Genomic DNA, 19,775 nt, shown 5'->3' with positions numbered 1-19,775 from the left:
ATGGAAAGTCTAGTCTGTAAGTGAGATGAATGACTGAAATAAACGGACACAGGCGAGAGCCTGATGGAGCACAGGGGCTGTGCTCGGCAGGGCTGGCAGCTGCCCACGCTCCCTCCCTCGCAGCTGGGATGGACGCTGTGGCCAACCATGCTGGGCTTTGTCCCACCTGGCTGGAGAGGCTCCAGATTCAGTCATGGATGTACCCTGTTGAAAAGAAAGTTCAGCAGAGGTGCATGCTCTCAGTGAAAGCTTTCTCAGTGCTCTGATTTGTCACCCCCTGCACAATTCCTTATTTACACATGAGAGGAACTGTCTCTGGACTTCAGAAATGAACCTTCTTCTGCCTCTGACTTTCATAATGTTTTCATTCTGTACTTCAGCTCTTCAGTCCTATATTCTGTACTTTAGTTGTCTTCAAGGCAAATTGACACGTGCTCTGTTTCTTAATAAAAATTGAGAAACTGTAGTTATCCTACAAATTATTTATAATTGGTTCATAGTTCTATTATAGTTAGGGTTTTAACACACTTCTCACAAAGCTGGAACTGAATGCATCATAGTTTTCAAGACTGCATACTCTTGAATTATTTTCTGAGAAGTGTTTTTAAATTATTTGAAATTTAAATAAAGAATTTAGGATATGTTTATTTTAACACTAGGAAAGCTGTAAGTTATAAAGCTATAGTCTGTGGCTGTCTCTGTGCCTGTAGTCATTTAAGTTTTCAACGACAGCAGTTAGGGAATAACAGTAGCCAAATAGTCACAGTGTCACAGAATTAACCATAGATATTACTCAGTGGTTTTGTACAAACTAAACTGAGACTTGAGATACCTCTAAAGTAAGAATCTGATTTGTACCTTATAGTGTCAAGTTTTTGTAGTTAAAAGTTTTCAACTCTTATTTTCAGCAAGTCAACAATGGTCTTACGCTTAGCGATCTCCCTGTCCATATGCTGAATAACATCTTATACAGGTTCTCTGATGGCTGGGACATTATTACTCTGGGTCAAGTGACCCCAACTTTGTACATGCTCAGTGAAGACAGACAGTTGTGGAAAAAGCTCTGCCAGTACCATTTTGCAGAAAAGCAGGTAATAAACTCTCTATAATTTTCATAAATGTGGCCCTTACCTTTGCAATATGGTATACTAATAATGAAGTATGAACTCAACCTTTTTGAGATTAAAACTGTGACAGTGTCCAGTAATAGTGGCAATGTTCTATATATTTTTTTTTTTGGAGGCCTGGTTTGTACTAAAAATTGTATTAAGCATGTCTGTGAGTTTAGGATAACTATCGGACTGTTTCCTTGCATTATTTTTAAAAATGTCTATTGTAAGATTTTTTTGTTAAACTACACAATCCCCAGCAGGTGTGGTAGAGGATACCTCTATGGTGTTTCTAATTTTAGTACCTAAAGCAGAAGTGTTTTACTAACCAAGGTAGGCAAACAGATTCCTCAAACTTCTAGGCTACTTGAACAGTCTAGTGAAGCCAAAATTGGTTGGTTTGGTTTTTTGTTGTTTTTTTTTTTTTCTTTTTTTCAAAAAAGAACACATGCTTGAGATTTTGAAATTAAGAACAAAAAGAGAAATTGTACTTTTCTGTCACTTCCTCATAGAAAGCATTAAATTAATCTAGGAATGCCTCCAGAACTGTATTCATCCTCTGACAGTAATATATGCTGGGACAAAATCAGACTATGTGAAAATGAAACTATGAAAATGTAAATTACCTCATCAGAGCTGGAAGAAGAACTTTAAAAACCTAGTGCATTCCAGACTGGAGGAAGTGAAAATAGGCATTCTTAAATCAGATGGGTTGTGGTGCTACCGTTTGGTTGGTGACTACCAGATTAAGTATTATTATAACAAGAAAAGTAAAAGTGAAGATCAATTAACTTGTATAGTTGACCCAAATAAGAATTTTGGTGAGATGAAAAGCCTTAGAGTGAACTTCATGGGGAATATGGACAGACAAAAGAAAACTGAAAAACACTCCTTCAGAAGCAGCTCAGAAGAATGGAAGGTGAAGTTACAATGATAAGAAGTTTAAGCTTAATGTATCATTTGGGTAGATTTTGAGGCTAGGTGAGGTAAGGTCTATTGAACAGTGACAAAACTGGTTGGAGGGGAAGCTGTTATACTAAGGTAACGCTGGGAAAAAGTGAATTTAAGCAGTTCAGTAGAATTAGCTATCCCTGTGCCTTACAAAGGACACTTGTACACAGTTTTTCCATTACATTTCTAAATGTTCACATTCTGTTTCTTATTATGTTATTAACAATGGAAATCTATTGATTTTATTTATTTTCCAATCCCAAATTCTGCTTTTTCAGTTTGAAAGTGTACTGCCTTAAGGTACAGAATCATGTTAGGTTGTTCTTCCTGTCCTTTGCAGTATATTTGTTGAACCACTGAAAAAACCACAAAAACATACTTGATATCCAAAGAGCACTTTTGGAAAAAACGAGAACTCTACACAGGGAAGTTATTATGAAACTGTGAATTGTAGCTGGTATCAAGAAGGCAGCGCTATTCTCCCCATCTAGGAGTTGTCTTCTGAATTGAGAAAGTCCTTAATGCATTAGTATTAATCAACACAGAGTGGGAGAAGCCTTTTACAAGTACATACTTAATAAACCTTGGCTGTGTATTAATCCGGGGAGAGATGGCCATTGTGGATTAGCTAATCTTTACATGCAGATTATGTCCTCAAGAAGTACATCAATCACTGATTATTACTATCCTTCTAGAGAGATCATAAGTAAATGTGAAAAATAATCACATACTTTTAAAATAAAAAGCATTATTTAAATCCAGTTGCTGTCTTAACAGAAAAACACTATTTGTAGTGCACAATCATTTTTTTTAATCTCATTCCTGAGTGGTTTTTAAAAAAGTATAAAATTAATTACAGCTCTAAATATTGTTTTTGTTATATAGATCTTGACTATAATTAGAATAATTTCAAGACAGTAGAGTTAGATCAGCTGTGTATGGTCTACTTTTTCTTGGCAAATATGCACCCTCCTATTTTTAGTGGTTTATCTTTTTTTTGTGGCTAGATCTGTCTCACTGCTTTGCAGAGATCTGTGAGGTCAGTTTATTGACTTCAAAGAATTACAGTTACAGAACTTCAGTTTAACTTCCTTTTTTTTTTTTTTTCCAGTCCTTTACCTCATTTAGCTAGTTCTTTAACAATTTTAAAGGAAGATACTAATTTTATGTTCAGTTTTGTAGGCATTTGATTCCATCAGAGAAAGGTCACATTGACTGGAAGCTGATGTACTTTGCACTTCAGAAATATTACCCAATAAAGGAACAGTACGGGGACACCTTGCACTTCTGTCGACACTGTAGTATTCTGTTTTGGAAGGTAAGAGCTTTGAAATAGATAATCAGAAATAAGTTCAAACAGTTACTGGTGATCATCTGAAAGGAAAAATATTAAGATTATCTTGTCAGCTTTCTCATGTGAAATGTGATTGGATGACTAATATCTAACTTCTAAATAATATATAAAACTTCCATATAGAGTCACTATTAAATTCCAAAGTTGCTCTCTATCCAGCATTCTTATCTCTTCATATCTGATAACCTCAATTTAACTTAGAATTTTAAGGAAAAGGGTCATGTGGAAAGAGTTGCACTCTGTGTCGTCATATCTATTTAATCTTATGCAGAGTTGTTAGAAACTTGTTTGAAGTTGGCCTTTTTTGACAGCCCTTTTCTAATGATGGCATGGCAATTGATACATCTCTAATGAGAACTTATTACTATAGTATTCCTACCACATTGGTGTAAAATTCTGTATTTTTATAGTCTTGCTCTGTCCTCCAGCTTGGAGGAACGTTTGAAACTTCATTCAAAATGCATTTTACGTTGATTTTGATGTTTATCACGAAGCTTATTCTGTTGTACAGAATTATTTTAATCTCAGTAGGACATTTTCATGTTTAACTTGTGTGTGAACACATAGTACTGCTTTTAGTGAGACTTCTTTAATTTTACAGCTCAAAGACCAGATACGAGTAGTGCTAAGTGGACAGTGTTGTGGTTTGAGCTCAGAGGGCAACTGAGCACCACAAAGCTGCTCACTCCGCCTTCTCCCCGAGTGCTGAGAAGGAGAAAATAAGCAAAGGCTCAGGATTCCAGATAGGACAGGGAGGGATAAGTCACTCATTGTGGTCACAGGCAAAAGACAGACTTGTTAGGGAAAGCAAAAAAATGCTAAATTTGACTCTAACAATAACACTTAACAGACAAGAGTAGGACAGTGAGAAGCATTGCCACATCTTGTGAACACCTTCCCCCCACCCCTCCCTTCTTCCCAGGCTCAGTTCTGCTCCCGATATCTCTACCTCCTCCCTGCAGTGGTGCAGGGGGCAGGGAATGGGGGGTGCAGTCAGTGCTGCCACTTATTTAACCTTGAGCTGGGGGAGAGCTTCAGGAATTTCTTCCCCCTGCTCCAGTGTAGTCCCCCTCTCACAGGAGACAGTCCTCCACAACTTTTCTCCAACTTGAGTCCTTCCCACAGGATGCAGTGTTTCCTGAGCTGCTCCAGAATGGGACACCCCCACATGTTGCAGTCCTCCCAGCACCGAACTACAAAAGCCAGGGCTGCTTCTTTCCACAGGATCCTGGCCTCCTTTGGGCACAGACGGGTTAAATAGTTGTCTTGGGCCCCGCATAGACCCTATGTCGGCATCTGCTCCACCGTAGATCTTCATGGGTGGCAGGGGGGGCCGCCCTGCCGTCTCACCACAGGATACAGGGGGGTCTCTGCTCCTGCACACCTCCCCCCCTCCTTTCTTCCTCCATTCCTCCACTGACCTTGGTGCTCACACAGCTGCCACAACTCTTCCTCACAAGTCCAGTTCTTCCCAGGCCCCTTAAATACATTATCGCAGAGGCGCAGCTGATTGGCTCGGCCTTGGTGCAGAGGTGGGTCTGATTTGGAGCCAGGGGAGCTTCGAGAAGCTTCTCACAGGGTGCCACCTCTGTAGTCCCCTCCCCTGCTACCAAAAACCTCACCACTCAAACCCAGGACAACAGTGAAGAACAAGAAGTGTTTGAGAAATCTTGAAAATACCTGTATTCTGATTTACAGAAATTACTTGCTCTTGTGTAGTCTTTCTGTGATTTTAAGTGGAGTTGCATGCCAGTGTGAGGCTTTTTTATTTTCTATAGAAAAAACTGGGCTGTTTAACAGGATAAGCTAGCTTTCATAGATGTATCATGGTGCTGAATGATGTTATCTTAAATTTGAGTATACAGCAGCTCTTCCAGGTACTGACATGTTTTGCTAACTTAATAGTAGGAAAGCAGGTAGTCAGAATGGGCTTCTGCTGTGAAAAGCCTGGGCATTTGCTGAAGAATCTGTGTCAAGAATGACTAAGAACCGTTCATTGCAGTGGAATAAATCTATCATGTTACCCAATATGTAGGGTAAAGTTTTCTCTTTGAAAGTGGAAATTTTAAAGGTAAGCACACAGTGTGCATGCAGGTGGGCATTTTTGGTGTCAGATTTGTTTGGATTGTCTGGCTTTGCTGTCTAAAGGGTTAATGCTTTCTACAGTAAATTTCTCTCATTCTGATCTTGGTATAATTGAAACTATAGCACTTTAATATTAGGACTGACTAAAATATGTTTGGAATTAAATGTTTAACTTTGTACATCTTGTGTGACAGTAAGAGGCAGTGAACCTGTGCAGGCAGATGTCTTGTTGCTTTGACTTACTCCAATCTACTACTGGAATAACAGCACTTATTTTGTGGTTTTATGTTTTTATTGAAACACAACACAGTAAATTCTAAAGGTACTTTTGTTTAGATTGATGAGCAGTACCTACTAGATTGCCATTCCAGTGCTGACTGTGTCATCCTGGAGATTTGAGCAGGTCTTAAAGTAATGGTGTGGTTATAGATTAATTGCATGCATCATCACTAAAATGCTATAGCAGGTGTTTGGGATCAGCTATTGTAACAAAAGCATGGTCAGCAGGGTGAGGAAAGTGATTATCCCTTTTCACTTGGTGCTCATTAGACTGCATCTGGGCTACTGCATCCAGCTGGGGGTCCCCAATACAAAAAAAAATACTTAGAAGCTGGATGGAGTTCAGGTGAGAGCCAAATAATCAGGGAGGCTTGAGGAAGTGCCCTGTGTGGAGATGCTGGAGAAAATGTCTTCAGAGTAACCTAAGAACCTGCCAGGACAGCCAGACAAGGGGATGGTTTGACCATAGAGGTTGTGCAGTTTCCATCCTTGGATGTTTTCAAGACCTGACTAGATCAAGCTCAGAGCAACCTGGCCTGATCTCATAGTTTACCCTGCTTTGAGCAGAAGGCTGGACTAGAGACCTCCTGAGGTGCCTCCCAACTTGATTATTCTGCGAGCCTGCATTGCAGTTTTCCTTTTCTATGTCTTAGAGTCTAAGCCTTGTCACTGTCTTAAAGTAAATGTTTGATCAGGCTGAAACAGATTTGTTAAACAAATTGGTTTCTGCACAACTGGCACCTTATTGGTAGGGACACTAAGACATTAATCATTGGTCTGAAAAACAGTCCCTCTGTTTACAGGGAAATGTGAGTAAAGTAGTGCTAGTCAGTTATATGGAGGGAAAAATAGTTCTGCTTTTTCAAGCACTTGTATGTGTATCCTTTTCCAAGCTTTCTAAAGAGAGATGGGAAGCGAAGTGGGGAGCAGCAGGACAGGAGGTACTTTATTAGTTCTAGAAAAATTCTGTGCTAGGTGAAAATATTTCTTAATCAGAAAGAACTTTTATCAGGCTTTGACAATTCATTCGAGTTTGTGTATCATACTTGATTAGATAGATTAATACATTGTAGATACAATTATATGTCAACCACACATATATATATATTTATTTAATGTACAGGGTTTTTTTCTCAACTGAAGCTTTTACTCTGCATAATTCCATTAGGCATATAGCAACAAAAAACCAAAACAAAACAAAAAAACAACAACAACAACAACAAAAAAACAAAAAACAACAACACACAAAAACAACCCAAAACCACAAAACCTGAAAAACCTGAACACCAAGGACAAACTTCAAAAGAGAAATCACAGTTACTTTACAGAAGGAAGGTAGCAAGTGTTTGAATTTCGAAACAAATAAAAGCACTGGATTCTTCAGATAGTATATAATATGTAAAAATTCAGTTTCTTTTAATGGTACAATTCAAAAACCAGGTCACTTTTGCTTTCAAGGGCATTCAGATTAACTTTAGGCAGTGAGCTGAATACTTCTTGGTATTGCACATTTTTTCCTCCCCTTTTCCAGTGTTTTGCTTTGCTCTTGAATTAGTTGCAGAGGAAAAAGTACTGAAGTGATCAGGGCATGAAGAAGACTAGCAGAGGTTAATTTCTTTTAATTTAGCTGTGTTAAAGCTAGTAAGGAATGTGACTGCCCTCCATAAATTATTTTCAGTGACTGGGAAAGGATGAATAGAGATGAGACTGCTTAGGGAAATCATTTAAGCTAAGGGACATCCTTGATGCGAACAAGTTGTAGAAACTAGTTGTGGGTAAACTTACGCTGAGAGTTAAAAGTTTCTTAAGAAGCAAAGCAGCAAGGTTCTGGAATAGCTGCAAAGCACAGGCCTAGCTAGGGATGAAAAGAATTTTCATCAGTTAATGGCATTGTTAATGTAAAGTAATTGCTGGCAACATGAGGGGGCTGTCTCTTCCCACCAGAGGGAAATGCTTTCAGTCCTGCATTTTGTGTCCTTTTGAAGAAGGCCTTGCAAAAGAAGGGGCTGATGGTTACTGAATTGAATTGGCAAACAGTTGAAGATAGAAAATGACTTTTCACTTTTCAGTATGCTATAATAATCTTAGTGTTGCTTTTAACAAGTCTATAAGAGCTTTACAGGAAGCAGCATTTCTATTCCTGTATTTGTTTAAAACCTGTGACCATAGTAATGTTAAATACAGTAAGAAGGAGACTCCTAAATTCATTCTAGGAGGTAGAGTGCTATAATAGAACATCTGGAGATGAGGAGTTTCTTAGGACAAATGACTTATCTTTCAGAACTGACTTCTTGGTAAAGTTTTTGTCCATGACGAAAGTGAGAAAAATAATTTATTTCAGTAGTGTAAAGGTAATGGCAAATTGATTACTGATGCCTCTGTGAATGCTTTTTGTGTATACTATTTCTTCTGTTCCACTAGGCAACACTGCAATTGCGGGCGGTTCTTTTATTTTCATAGCTCACTCAGTAGCACATTTCAGTTATCCCAGAGACAGCCACAGAAGCTGGAATACCTTTTCTTCTTTCAGTATCATTCAGGGCTTAATGTAAAATAGTATAACTGTTTTGCACAAGTGATATGCTTCGTGTTTGGTTTTACTTGTCCTGGGGCTTGTGCTGGTTTTGGTTCTCCAGGTGCTTGTGATTTGCTGCAAGAATAAAAGACTATTTTCTAAATGGTGTATGAGCCTTAGCTTCAGTAAACCTTAACTCTGCTTCTTTTACTTTATGGCTCTCCTTCCTGCTTCCTTCTTCACGATCTCAAAGGACTACCACCTTGCTTTGTTACTCAAGGTATTTCCTGTGTGTCTCATCTGTTTTCAATGCTGACTGCTCTGTAATGTCAAAGTGAATAACATGTTCATTTCTAATTGTCTGATGCTCTGTTTTGATTTTGTTTCCCCACATCAGTTTAGCAGCAGGAATACTTCTGTTACTTGTTTCCCTATTAGGTAAGGTAGCAATGACTTTCCATCTCAGTTTTCCATCAGGTTTGTTTATTATTGCCATATTCCCTGTTAATGCCCTTTAAAGTAGGGACCATAATTCAACTTCTCATGAACATAGGTGCATGGTGTCAGTGAGATCAGCCAGATTTTGCTAAGAAATACGTTTCTCTGCACTGTGTGTTACAAACTGTTTCTGCACTCCCTGATGTATTCAATTCAGTCCTTAACTCTGAAAAGAGTAACGTGAACCTCAGGTAACTTTCTTGAATGCAAAGGTACTAAAATTGATTTTGTTCCACTTGGAATGCTGTAGTCATACATACTTTAATGAGAGTCTCTCTAAAAAGAAATTCCCAAAACAGGCTGCATATGACTTGGGAGACTGGGGGGGAAGCAAATATAATGTTGCTTTCTGAATGAAGAAATGGTGGAAATAATTATACAGAAAGGGACTGTAGCTCCATAGTTGTTACAGGAGCTTCTTAATGTCCAGTTATGATAAAATTTGAGGATGAAACCAACTACACTTGCCAGTAAACACTTCTGGTGAATCCTCTTGTTAATTTAAAAGAATTCTGGTTTAGCTGTAAGCAGATACATTGAAAATCAATATGATTTGAACACTATTAAATATAATTGCAAGGGAAATACATTTTTCTTGGAAGGAGGAATACTCATAATTAGAGGACAGTTACCGTTCTTCTTTTCAGTCCTTATCACTTCTTTTTCACTGTAAAATTGCTGTTTCTGTTGTTTTTAATAGCTAAAACCCCTAAGAACTGATGCTACTGAGATTTTTATTGGACCTGTAATTCCTGACTGAGCAGAGCTTTCAAAGGCATTTTTATGACAATGTGCAGAGCAAGGCAGATAGCGTGTTACAAATTCTGTCCCAAATATTTAGGAGTATAAATAAGCACTGAAAGGGCATAAACCCTAGATGCTTTCCCAGAATCCTAATTCTGATTGTGTTGTTCTGGGAACTAGGAAAGTGATGACATGACACTGACATGGCAATGGGTAGAGAAGATGATAGTTCATTAGCAAATACATTTGAGAGTGTTTTTTGCTGTGGTGTAGCTATTCCTTGCAGATGTCATCTCCAGATTAATGTGTTAGGTTTAACACTTCTGATCTTAAGTCTGTTCTTTCTCATCTGCAACTTCCCCAAACAGGCAGTTCCACCTGGTGTTTAATCTATTGGTCTGTTCTCTTTTTTTTTTTTTTTTTTTTTTTTTTTTCTTTTCCCCCTCTGTGTCATGAATGTAACAACTGGTTCTCAAATGATGTTAAAGTAATTATTAAAAAAAGTGGGAAGATGAGGAGATACCACACGATATTTTTATGTAGTCATCTGTGGACTTAATGGAAAAATACAGATAATATACCTATAGAGTAACAATTTTCATTGGAAGAGCTGAGCAGTGTTCAGAATGTGTTTCACCTGGTGCACTTTGGTGTTGGAAACACCTTGGACAGGAACATGGCATCTTTGACAGCACTTTCCTTATGTAAGTTGCCAAGGGAGAAAAAAAATTCACTTACAGGTTCTGTCCTTTTATTAACTGAATTGCATGTAACTTCATTTCCTATGGAAATGAAAGAAATGAAGAGTGCAGTGGTCTGTGATCTACTTAATATTTACTCTATTTTTCTTGCCCCACATGGTGAATTCATCAACACCAGTGGAAAAGTGAGAGAAACCCCTTAAGGCCTGGGGAGGACAGTTTCTAAGCCTTACAAAGTTACTGATCAAGGTGTTTAAGGTCTCCACTGAACTGTCTGGAATCTTCTCATTCGACCTCTAGTGTTTTCTTCCTTTAGAGGGTACTAATAAGGTGCAAAACTGAACTTTCCATTTGAAGAGGAATTTGAATCTTAAATAATCAGACAATTGTGCTGAGTTCAAGTCTCTGTAATAAGAAAGCAAGCACTGCAGGCTTAGTGAATTTGTAATGACAAAGCCTTTCTGTTCTGTCTTGTCTTCTATAATCCTAACTTGCCTGGCTGCTAACTTCTGTTTTAAGGCAATGCCTTCAGGTGGGGAAAAGGTAGGAGTGAAAGAGGAGAAAAAGATGTTGGGGGGAAAAACAAGTAAGATAGAAAAAATGGGAATTTAAACATGCTGTTCAGGTTTGGGGTTTGTTGTTTTTTGAAGTGTCTGCTGCCCTTCAATGGGAAAGCAAGGAGCTTATTTTCCCCCTTGAAGTAGTAATTTCAGATTTTCATTAAACAGATAATTTAGGTTCAAAAAAGCAGATTTTTTTTTTTAATTACACGTATCAAAAATTAATGGATATGGAATATGAAACTTTTTTCAAGAGCTCTGATTCAAGTTCTGGTTTTGGTAGGAGAGGGTTGGTTGGTGGGCTGTTTTTTTTCCTGAAATCTGAAGCTACCTTGCACTACAACAGTCAAACCGGAAAGGCCTATTTTCTTAACTTAGTCTAAAACTTTTAAAGAAAAATATGGTGAATTCTTAAACCGATAGGAACTTGCTGCTCTTGTTTACAGTGGAAGTGGTTGCATGTGTCTATATTTAATTTTTGCCTTTTTTTTTTTTTTTTTTTAAGTGGGGTTGGAGGGGAGATTGTGGGTATGGAAACAACTTACTTTTTTTTCTCCTTCGTTTTGCAGGATACAGGGCACCCCTGCACAGCCAGTGATCCAAACACCTGTCTTATGCCAGTATCTCCTCAGCATTTCATTGATCTCTTCAAATTCTGAGATTTTCAGTAGCTGTTCTCCTGTGTTTGTGGCCATTTTTGTGAAGAGTCGGACAGGATACGTTATGCTTTTTGTGCAATATATTTAAGTGTAATGTTTTGTTGTAGTTTAAAAAAAAAAGATTCCGGGGAGATTATCAGACAGGTTTATTTGGTGTATTGTTCTGGTGCAGAAAAGAGCTGAGGAGAAGGAGACACATTAAGAAAATTTCTGTCAGGAAATCTTCAGTGGACTTCTTTTCAAGTCCAAGAAAGACCATTTTCATCTTAACTTCGAGTCCGTTCTTTTGAGGCCTTAATAGTTGGTTAAAATTATGTGGGGGAGTTTTGAAGACTTCATGGAAGAGTTAAACTAGTCTTACAGGGACCAAAGGAGGGGTTTTTTTGTTAATCCTTCTTTCTTTAAGCCACTGTTTTCAAAACACCTCTGTATAATTTGCACTATTACAAAGAATAGGCTAATATTCTCTTGGACTCTTAACAGATCAGTTACCAAGGTGGCATTAATCATTGTGAACTAGTGAATAAAATATAGCTCTGGTTATATCTGTTGTGGGACCTATAAGTGAAGGAAATCAACCAATCTTTGTATATACATTATGCAAAAATATTTATTTTTCTTAAGGACTTTATTAAACACATAACCTATCTCAGCACATCCTGTATAACTCAAGACCAATCTGGAGCTACTGGAAAGTGATTTTTTTTTTTTTTTTTCTTTTTTTTTTGTAATAGTAGCTGCAGCCTTCATTTATACTGTTTGGTATGTCTACAGCTGCAACTGCATTAATTAATCTTCTAAGATGAAGACATTATTGAAATTTAATGACCGTGGAGTTGTTTGTTTCTAGACTGGTACAGTGGCAGGACATTTTACTACCAGCTGAGGTTCTAACCTGGGAAGTCTTTACATGCTATGGGAAACACTGAAAGTCAATCTGAGCTGAAGCACCTTCTGCCAGGTTAATCAGATGCTAAATTCTCCAGGAAGCTACTTTCCTCCATCCTGTAGAACAAAATTAATCGCTTGGCTTAGGCAGGTAAAGGAAAACTAAGGAAGTTTTGGGGTTGTCAGTGGAACTTAACAAATACTATGTAATGTACAGAAAAAATAAATCATGTACTATATTCTGCACTTGCTTGTTCTGAATCTAGTTTTGTACAGTGTAATAAATCATGGTTTTATTTATTATTCCTAGAAGTCTCTTGTGCATAGAGATGAATCAATTTAAATTTTTAAGATCTTTCTATAACCAGATCTTTCTATAACCCTCTCTCTGTAGTACTTGGTACTGGAATGAGAAGCATACAAGCAGTCCAAGTGACATTGCTTTTCAGTAATTGCTTGTATTAGCACTTTTTTTAATAGGATAGCTAGACTGTTAATAGGCTTCACAAGAAGAGAATATTTTTCCTCAGGAGATTGTTTTATTTGCTTTAACTTAAATTTTAGTGATGTACTATACTAACCTTACCCATTGAATTTGGTGATAGGTGGATTTTTCACTACAGGGTTTTGTGGGGTTGTTGTCTTTCAATTAAGGTGTCTCTGCTAATAGCTATGGTAATGGTCAGGTGTGGAGCCAGTGACATCCACTCTTATTCCTGTTTGTTCAGAATATTGCTGCAAGCCTGTTTGCCAGCCCAAGCACTGCTGTAGCTCCTGGATTTGTTAAGGAAGCAGCAGCTTCTCTTCAACAAATACTTGTACCCTGTTTAATTAGGTAATGTCATGGGTGCAGGTCTGCACGACCTCGGTAACTTTGACACTGGTTGGTGATGGCTGGCATCTGTTCATCACTCCTTTAACATGGTTCCAGCTTTGCTGCCCATCTTGAAACTTCCTGTAAATACGCACATTAATAGATACATGCTTTCCTTGAGAGTTTTAAAGATTCTAAAGTCAGTGTTTGATTTAATACTGTGCTGAGCTCTTCACCCATCATGCTGACTGAAGGTCTCTGATCAGGGACAGCAAGTACTGTCCTCCTGCAGACAGAATGCAAGCTCCTAGGGGACACACCCTTACCTTGGAAGATGCTCACTATGGAAGATTCAAATACTGTGAGAATCATGGAAAGGTATTAAGAGAGCTGAGGGGTATTGCCCCTAGCCTCTAAACTGAAGAGGGAGAGAAGTGACTTAAAAGGGCTTGTGAGAAGCTAAAAAAAGAGGTTTGGAAAAATCTGTCTCTGTAGTAACTAATTTTCAGTTCTCTTACAAATGTCCCATGACAGGAGTCAGGCTTCATCTTCCTTTTGCCACTTGCCGTTGTGCTCTTTATTCTGTAACAAAAAGCCTTCGGCTGAAGAAGAGGTTCTGGGACATTTTCCTGTCCTGACACTTCCATTAAGGGTAACAGGGCCCTGCCCCTGTTCTGAGGTGGCAGTAGCTAAGATGGAAGAAGCAGGACTCCAGCCTGAGGCTTCATTCAGCAATCACCGCAGGGGCTAGCTAGAGCTGGTTCTCCGTGACCAGATGGCTTCTGAGTATCTCCAAGGGTGGAGACCTTGCAACCTCTCTGGTGCTCAGTCACCCTCAACAGTAACAAGTGTTCTCTGGTGTTCAGACAGCAGCTCCTGTGTTCCAGCTCGCCCACTGCCTCGGGTCCTTCCAGTAGTGCCCAGTGACAAAGGGCTGGCTCCATCTTATTTCCACCCTCCCTTGAAGTATCTGTAGACATTAATAAGATCCCTCTGAGCCTTCTCTTCCCCAGGCTGAACCATCCCAGCCTTTCCTCCTAGGAGAGATGTTCCCATCCATCATCCCCATGGCCTTTCACTGCGCTCCCTCCAGTAAGTCCATGTCTGTCATACTGGGTTGTGGCCTCAGCAGTGGAGGGGCAGGATCACCTCCCTCCACCCGCTGGCACCGCACCTCCGGGGGCAAGGGCTCATGTTTAACTTGGTGACTATGAGTCACCCGAGGCTCAAAAGCCAATAAGGTGGGTTTTTTTAAACTTTTCTTCTTCCATCTTAATAAATAAATAAATAAATAAATAAATAAATAAAGGGAGAAGGAACATGTGCGTGGATGCCCTAAGCAGCATTTCAGTGCAGGGCTACTGCAATTTTTTTTTTTAATCTTAAAGACTTTGAGTGCAGTCACACTGTCATGAGCAGTCTTAGAAGCTTTTAACACTTGGCAAGAGCTTTGGGAGTTTTTGAGCTTTGGGAGTAGTTCCACAAGCTAAATACTTAGTGCATATATTTCTTAGACTAGGCAAATAACAGAGCTTGATTAGAAGTGACTACACAGTGTGAAGTCATCAGATAGATAAGACATTTTAGTTGTGTTGCCTAAGCACAGATTGATTTTGATCAATAGGGTTTGTATCATATTTGGTGTTTTTAAAAATCTCTTCCTGCAAGGGAAAGGGGAGAGGATTTCCCCTTCAGGATAACAATCCTGTTAATACCTCACCTGTATTAAGAAAACATATTTTGACAACCTGAATAAATCTCATTGTCCTTTACACCAGCACTTACTCATGTAACCAAAAGTATTGTAACCCATGAGAAGGGTCATGCCTGAAAGTAAAACCTCTGCTCTGGCCTCCTGGGTGCTGTCTGTCATATGCAAAGGCAGGCAGGAGCTCTCTCCTGAAGCTGAAAGCATTACCTTGAACTGTGCACCACATCACTACAGCCTTTTCTTGCTCCACAGCATTTGTCCCATTTTTTTTATATAGATTTTGCAGTGGCAATGATAGGAAAGTATGTTCTGACTTCATCTAGTCCTGAAAAACGATACTGATTCAAAGGCAATCAAGACATTTTCTGCCGCAGTCCACAAGGAGCTTGAAATCACAATTCCGAGAAACAGGATCTTCCTTCCACCTCCCAAACACCTGCCCCATCCCCGTCATTACCTCCACAACCTGTCTCTGAGAGACTCCAGACCTGTTGTATTACATTTTCTCCCAACAGTTTTGTTCTGTTTCTGAGAAAAGACACTGACTATAAAGACAGTGGACATGGACCTGTTCAGAGAGCACTGAGTGAGCCCCTGTATTTGGATGTTAGACACGACTGTGGTTCTTACCTGGAAAAAGCAGAGGAGCAGAACCCTGCTCTTTTCCTTTCCCCTGCTCCCCATGCCTGGCAAATGCATAAGCTTGCTTTTGGAGAAGGAAGAAACTGAAATGCAAGAAAAAACCTAGCTCAAAGATGTATCCACTAGGAAAAGGACTGAAACACTAATGGCATTTTGTCGTCTAGAAGGCTGAAGCAATGCAGGCCAGCTGACAGGGGAAGGGGGAATGGAGAACAGTAGCACGGCATTTTGGATTTGCCTGGTACACAAATTAGCATATTTACAGCTCCATCACTGGCAAAGAAAGAAGTGCATTAGCTAAACAGTCTTGTATATGATGTATTCGTAAGCCAGTAATAAGCATGGAAGTAATTCATACACTTGTAGAGAAAGGAGGCAAAGAGGAAAAACATATTAATTCTGCATTTATGCTGATTGTTCTCAACCTCATACATACGTGTTTGTACAAAGAGGGCAAGACAGAGTATGTATTTCTTAAGCCTCATCACTTGAAGTCAGACAATTGCACCAGAAGCCGATTTCATCAAAAACCTTCAAACTTCACAAAATTGGTCATAGATACTTCAGCATCTGATACTTACCAGCCCCGTAACCGAAATTTAACAAACCAGGTACCTCATAGCTTCTTACAGAAGACATGGGGAGAGTGCCTAAGTCACCCTCAGTGGCTGAACAGGACAGTAAGTCCAGCAGCACACTGGGAATGGCCTCAGGGGCTTTCGACCCGAGACCAAGCAAGACACATCTCCAGCAAGGTCAAGCACATGCACCTTCTTCTGGGAGCTTGTCACCTGCACTCTTTGAAAAACTGAGATCTGACATCTTTCAAAGCCCATGAGAGGTCCCATTTCACCCCAAACTTTCTCCCTATCCCTCAGCTACATCCGAGATTGTGTTGTGTCCCACGTCACGTTCACCCTCACCCCTGCACCGTGGCAGGCACTCATGCAGCTGCTGATCCAACCAAAATGGGAAATTATTTCCTAGGGATAATTTTAATTGAACCATTCTTCCTCAGTCTTTTCAGATGAACCTACTCCACTCCCATATAATAATTAATTTTCTCTGGCCCTCAGTCAACATTTAATCATGGGGCTAGATGTTCAGGTGCTCCCTTAAGAAAAATAAAGGGTCAGAAGCATCACACAGGCAAATGTGGGCAGCAGCCTCCCAGCTGTGTAGCATCGTATGACCGAGTATACGTACCCCAGCACGTGCCACTAGGAGAGGGGGCTGCAGTCTGACCCGTTTTCACAATAGCTGGTCCTGTTCTTCCTTCGTATGTTGGGTGTCAGAGTAGATCCTTAATATCTGATTAAGTTTGCCAATTCCATACAAAGATAACCAACATTAAATAAAGCAAACTATCAAATGTTTGGAAACAGTTGTTAAATTACGGTTCAGAATACTGAAGTATTAGCTAATTATGCCATTCATTTGCGCTGTTTCAGTGCTTTTAGCTGCAACGCTCAGGTCCAACCCCTTAAAAGACACTGGAACATAATTCCCAACTCCCACAAAGCTCAGTAGAATGACAGTTACCTTTAGAGCTCATAATGTCTGTACCCAAGGACATGACAGGTAAGTGGATTCAGACCATGGCAGAGGTGAGAGTGCCACTAAGCCGGGTTTCTTTCCTTTCAGTTCCCATGGGCTCTTCTCTGGTCAACAGAGAGTCCTGTCCCACCGCCTTTCAGACCTGCTGGTAATGCTTATTTCCAGCAGGTTTACATGTACATTCTTCTACAAATACGAATAAAACGTGTTCAGCTTTGTATTTGTTGCACTTTCTGGGTACTTAGTCATTGTGCCTTCAGCTGAAAGCCTTTCTAACAATTTTCAAGGCATACACAACAGCTGCCACTTAATTCTAAATTTATGTATTTAATTTTTATACGCTTTCTCCACTTGAATGCTGTTTTCCTATATTATTTATAACAAAATAATAATGAAAGAATAATTCATTTGCTGAAGTCAGTTGTTATTCCCATACAATGCTTAGATTACAGAACAAACGTTTGGAGCACCTCTCCCCTATGTTTCAGTCCCCATTACTCTCTCAGACACAGCGGTTATTTTTAAACTGTTTCCTACCGGAGACTTTTCAAGATGTAAACCTGAAGGCCCCTTCTTAACTCAGCAGTATCCCTTTAGAACTTAGCTTATTTACAAAAGCAACACTCTGGCAGTATTTTCCTAAGTCACTAAAACTCAGTATGCTTGACAGTAACGCAGCAGCTCCTGCAGTCGCGTGTCCCAGCCTGGAACTCTGCTGGTTTTCCTTACTCAGCTGCACAGTGCGTGGCCTGATCCCGAGCCTTCACCAGCCACCCTTCCCCTCCTCTTATACGGGAGCGTGACCACGTCTGAACAGTCACCACCAACCAGGATGGTGTTACCCCCCGTACTGGTGCGCTCCCACCAGGCCTGTGATAAGTCTCTGCCCCGATTAAGGCTGTAGGAGGCCTTCGACCCCCCGCAGGTACACGCGTGGTAGCCACGGGAAGACACTCCAGGCCACCCACCTCACACAGGTTTGCCAAGGAGGCTTACACGCACACCTTTTGAAGATCTGGCCTCACCAGTAAGTCTGTGGACAGACTTACTGTACGCGCGGGAAGTCTTTGTGCAGCTTCTGCCTCCTCGAAACAGGGCGCCTGGGGCAGGAGGTGGAAGCCAGGCAGAGAGGACTCAAATCACGGTTTCACCCATTCAAAACAGGCAAATTCCAAGTAATGCTTCACGAATTTCCAGACTCACAGGCTTAGAGACAACAAAACAAAACAAAACAAAAAAAAAAATCAACCTCTAGCATGTAATTCATCAACTAAGAGGGGAAAAAAAGTATATCCTGACTCTCATGGGGAATCATCAGGGAAGAGAGGGAAGTATGGGGAAAGCTCTTAGAGGTCTCAGGAATCTGGAAAGAGAGGAGAGAAGGGGGGGAGGCTGAAAGTATAGTATTTGAAGAAGTAGGATACTGGATGGAGCTGTTTAGTTCAGCTAAAACTTCAATGCTTTAATCCCACCACCAGTTAAACTCTTGCTGCAAGCTGACGATATGCCTTCTAGGTACAATCTTCTACCACCCACACTCACCTTTCTGCATTTTTGATCAGTTCAGTCTAATTTATAGGCGTAGTAGTACGGGATAAATCTGGAGAAGTGCTTGCTGCGAGTTACGGAGCATCAGTGTTAAAGGCATTCAAAACCTTCATTTTGTACCAGCGCGCAGGGGACACTCTTTCCAATTGCTCATCACAGACAAAAGTCCTGTTCTCGAGTAGGATAGCCAAGAGCAAACACTAGGAATGAGGACCGACTCTGTAAGCTCGGATTCTGTAACACTAAACCCCTGGCCTAATAGTAAATATTAATACGACACATACACACACCGCCCCCGGCACATTTTCAGGTGTTCTGGACTTCTTACTTCTCTCTACACTGTGCTTCGTTCTTCAAAGCCAGAACACCTGCTGCTCCACTTGTCTTGAACACCTTCCCCCTGTCCCCAGCGGGGCCGGTTCTCCCCGCACGGGTCAGGAGCTCGGACCTCCCGCCGCGGCTTAAGCCGCCCCCCGTGCCCCCCGTGCCCCCCACGCCCCCTGTGCCCCCCCCGGGCTGGCCCAACGCGCCGGCACTGGCTGGCGGCAGCAGCGCGACAGCCGCGCGGCGCGGACAGGTTAACGCGCTCCAGGAGACGTGCCAGTTTATAGAACGAAAGAAAAAAAAGGAGCAAGTATGTATTTCATCAAGTCTCCAGTTTTCAAAATAACCCGATGGGCAGCGTCACTGTAGCTGTCGTATGACTTCTGGGAATCTCGTGCTCCGTCCTATCAAACAATAGTTTACTTCCTAATGGGAAATGATGCTTGACTTGTTTTCCTTTGTTTGTCCTGTCAAATGTTGGTTGCCAAGTTTCTGTCCAAATGTTCAAAAGACAAACTGTTTACAGGCACTAAACCCAAGGCAAGTCTGCCTAAAAGTGGGTGTCTGCCATGAAAGAAATACCAAGGATTAGTTCTTTATGTAATTGGAGATGTCTTTGCATATGTGACCCAATAAAAGATAATATGGGACAAATACAGAAATAAACAAAGCAAAGAATAATTAATATTAATTATATTGTACGTAAGAAAGCTTTAGCAGAAAAAAATAATAATTATATGCCAAGTACAGTACTCGGACTCTGGATACAGGAGCCCCCCCTTCCTCTCTCCAGCACAAACACATGCACCACATTTTCTCTGTCTCTCCAATACCAG

General features: G+C 40.4%; 1 protein-coding gene across 3 annotated transcripts in view; it reads left to right on the top strand.

The window, feature by feature from the left end:
• The window catches only part of FBXO25 (F-box protein 25), a 35,811-nt gene extending 23,222 nt beyond the window's left edge, over window positions 1–12,589 (top strand). For 2 of the 3 annotated variants that reach the window (XM_042803448.1, XM_009970532.3), the window contains 3 exons: window positions 909–1,091; window positions 3,235–3,378; window positions 11,366–12,589. In XM_042803448.1, coding sequence (XP_042659382.1) covers window positions 909–1,091; window positions 3,235–3,378; window positions 11,366–11,455 — 417 coding nt within the window. In that variant the 3' untranslated portion in view covers window positions 11,456–12,589. Of the gene's footprint in view, window positions 1–908; window positions 1,092–3,234; window positions 3,379–8,546; window positions 8,574–11,365 lie in introns of all 3 variants that reach the window. The other variant, XM_042803447.1, reaches the window with a different exon arrangement.
• The last annotated feature ends 7,186 nt before the right edge of the window (window positions 12,590–19,775 follow it).

This window comes from Tyto alba, unplaced genomic scaffold (assembly GCF_018691265.1).
Source record: "Tyto alba isolate M040663 unplaced genomic scaffold, T.alba_DEE_v4.0 Super-Scaffold_40, whole genome shotgun sequence".
NCBI lineage: Eukaryota > Metazoa > Chordata > Aves > Strigiformes > Tytonidae > Tyto > Tyto alba.
The sequence above is the reverse complement of the archived record's forward strand: the minus strand, read 5'-3'. Positions and strand labels throughout refer to the sequence as shown.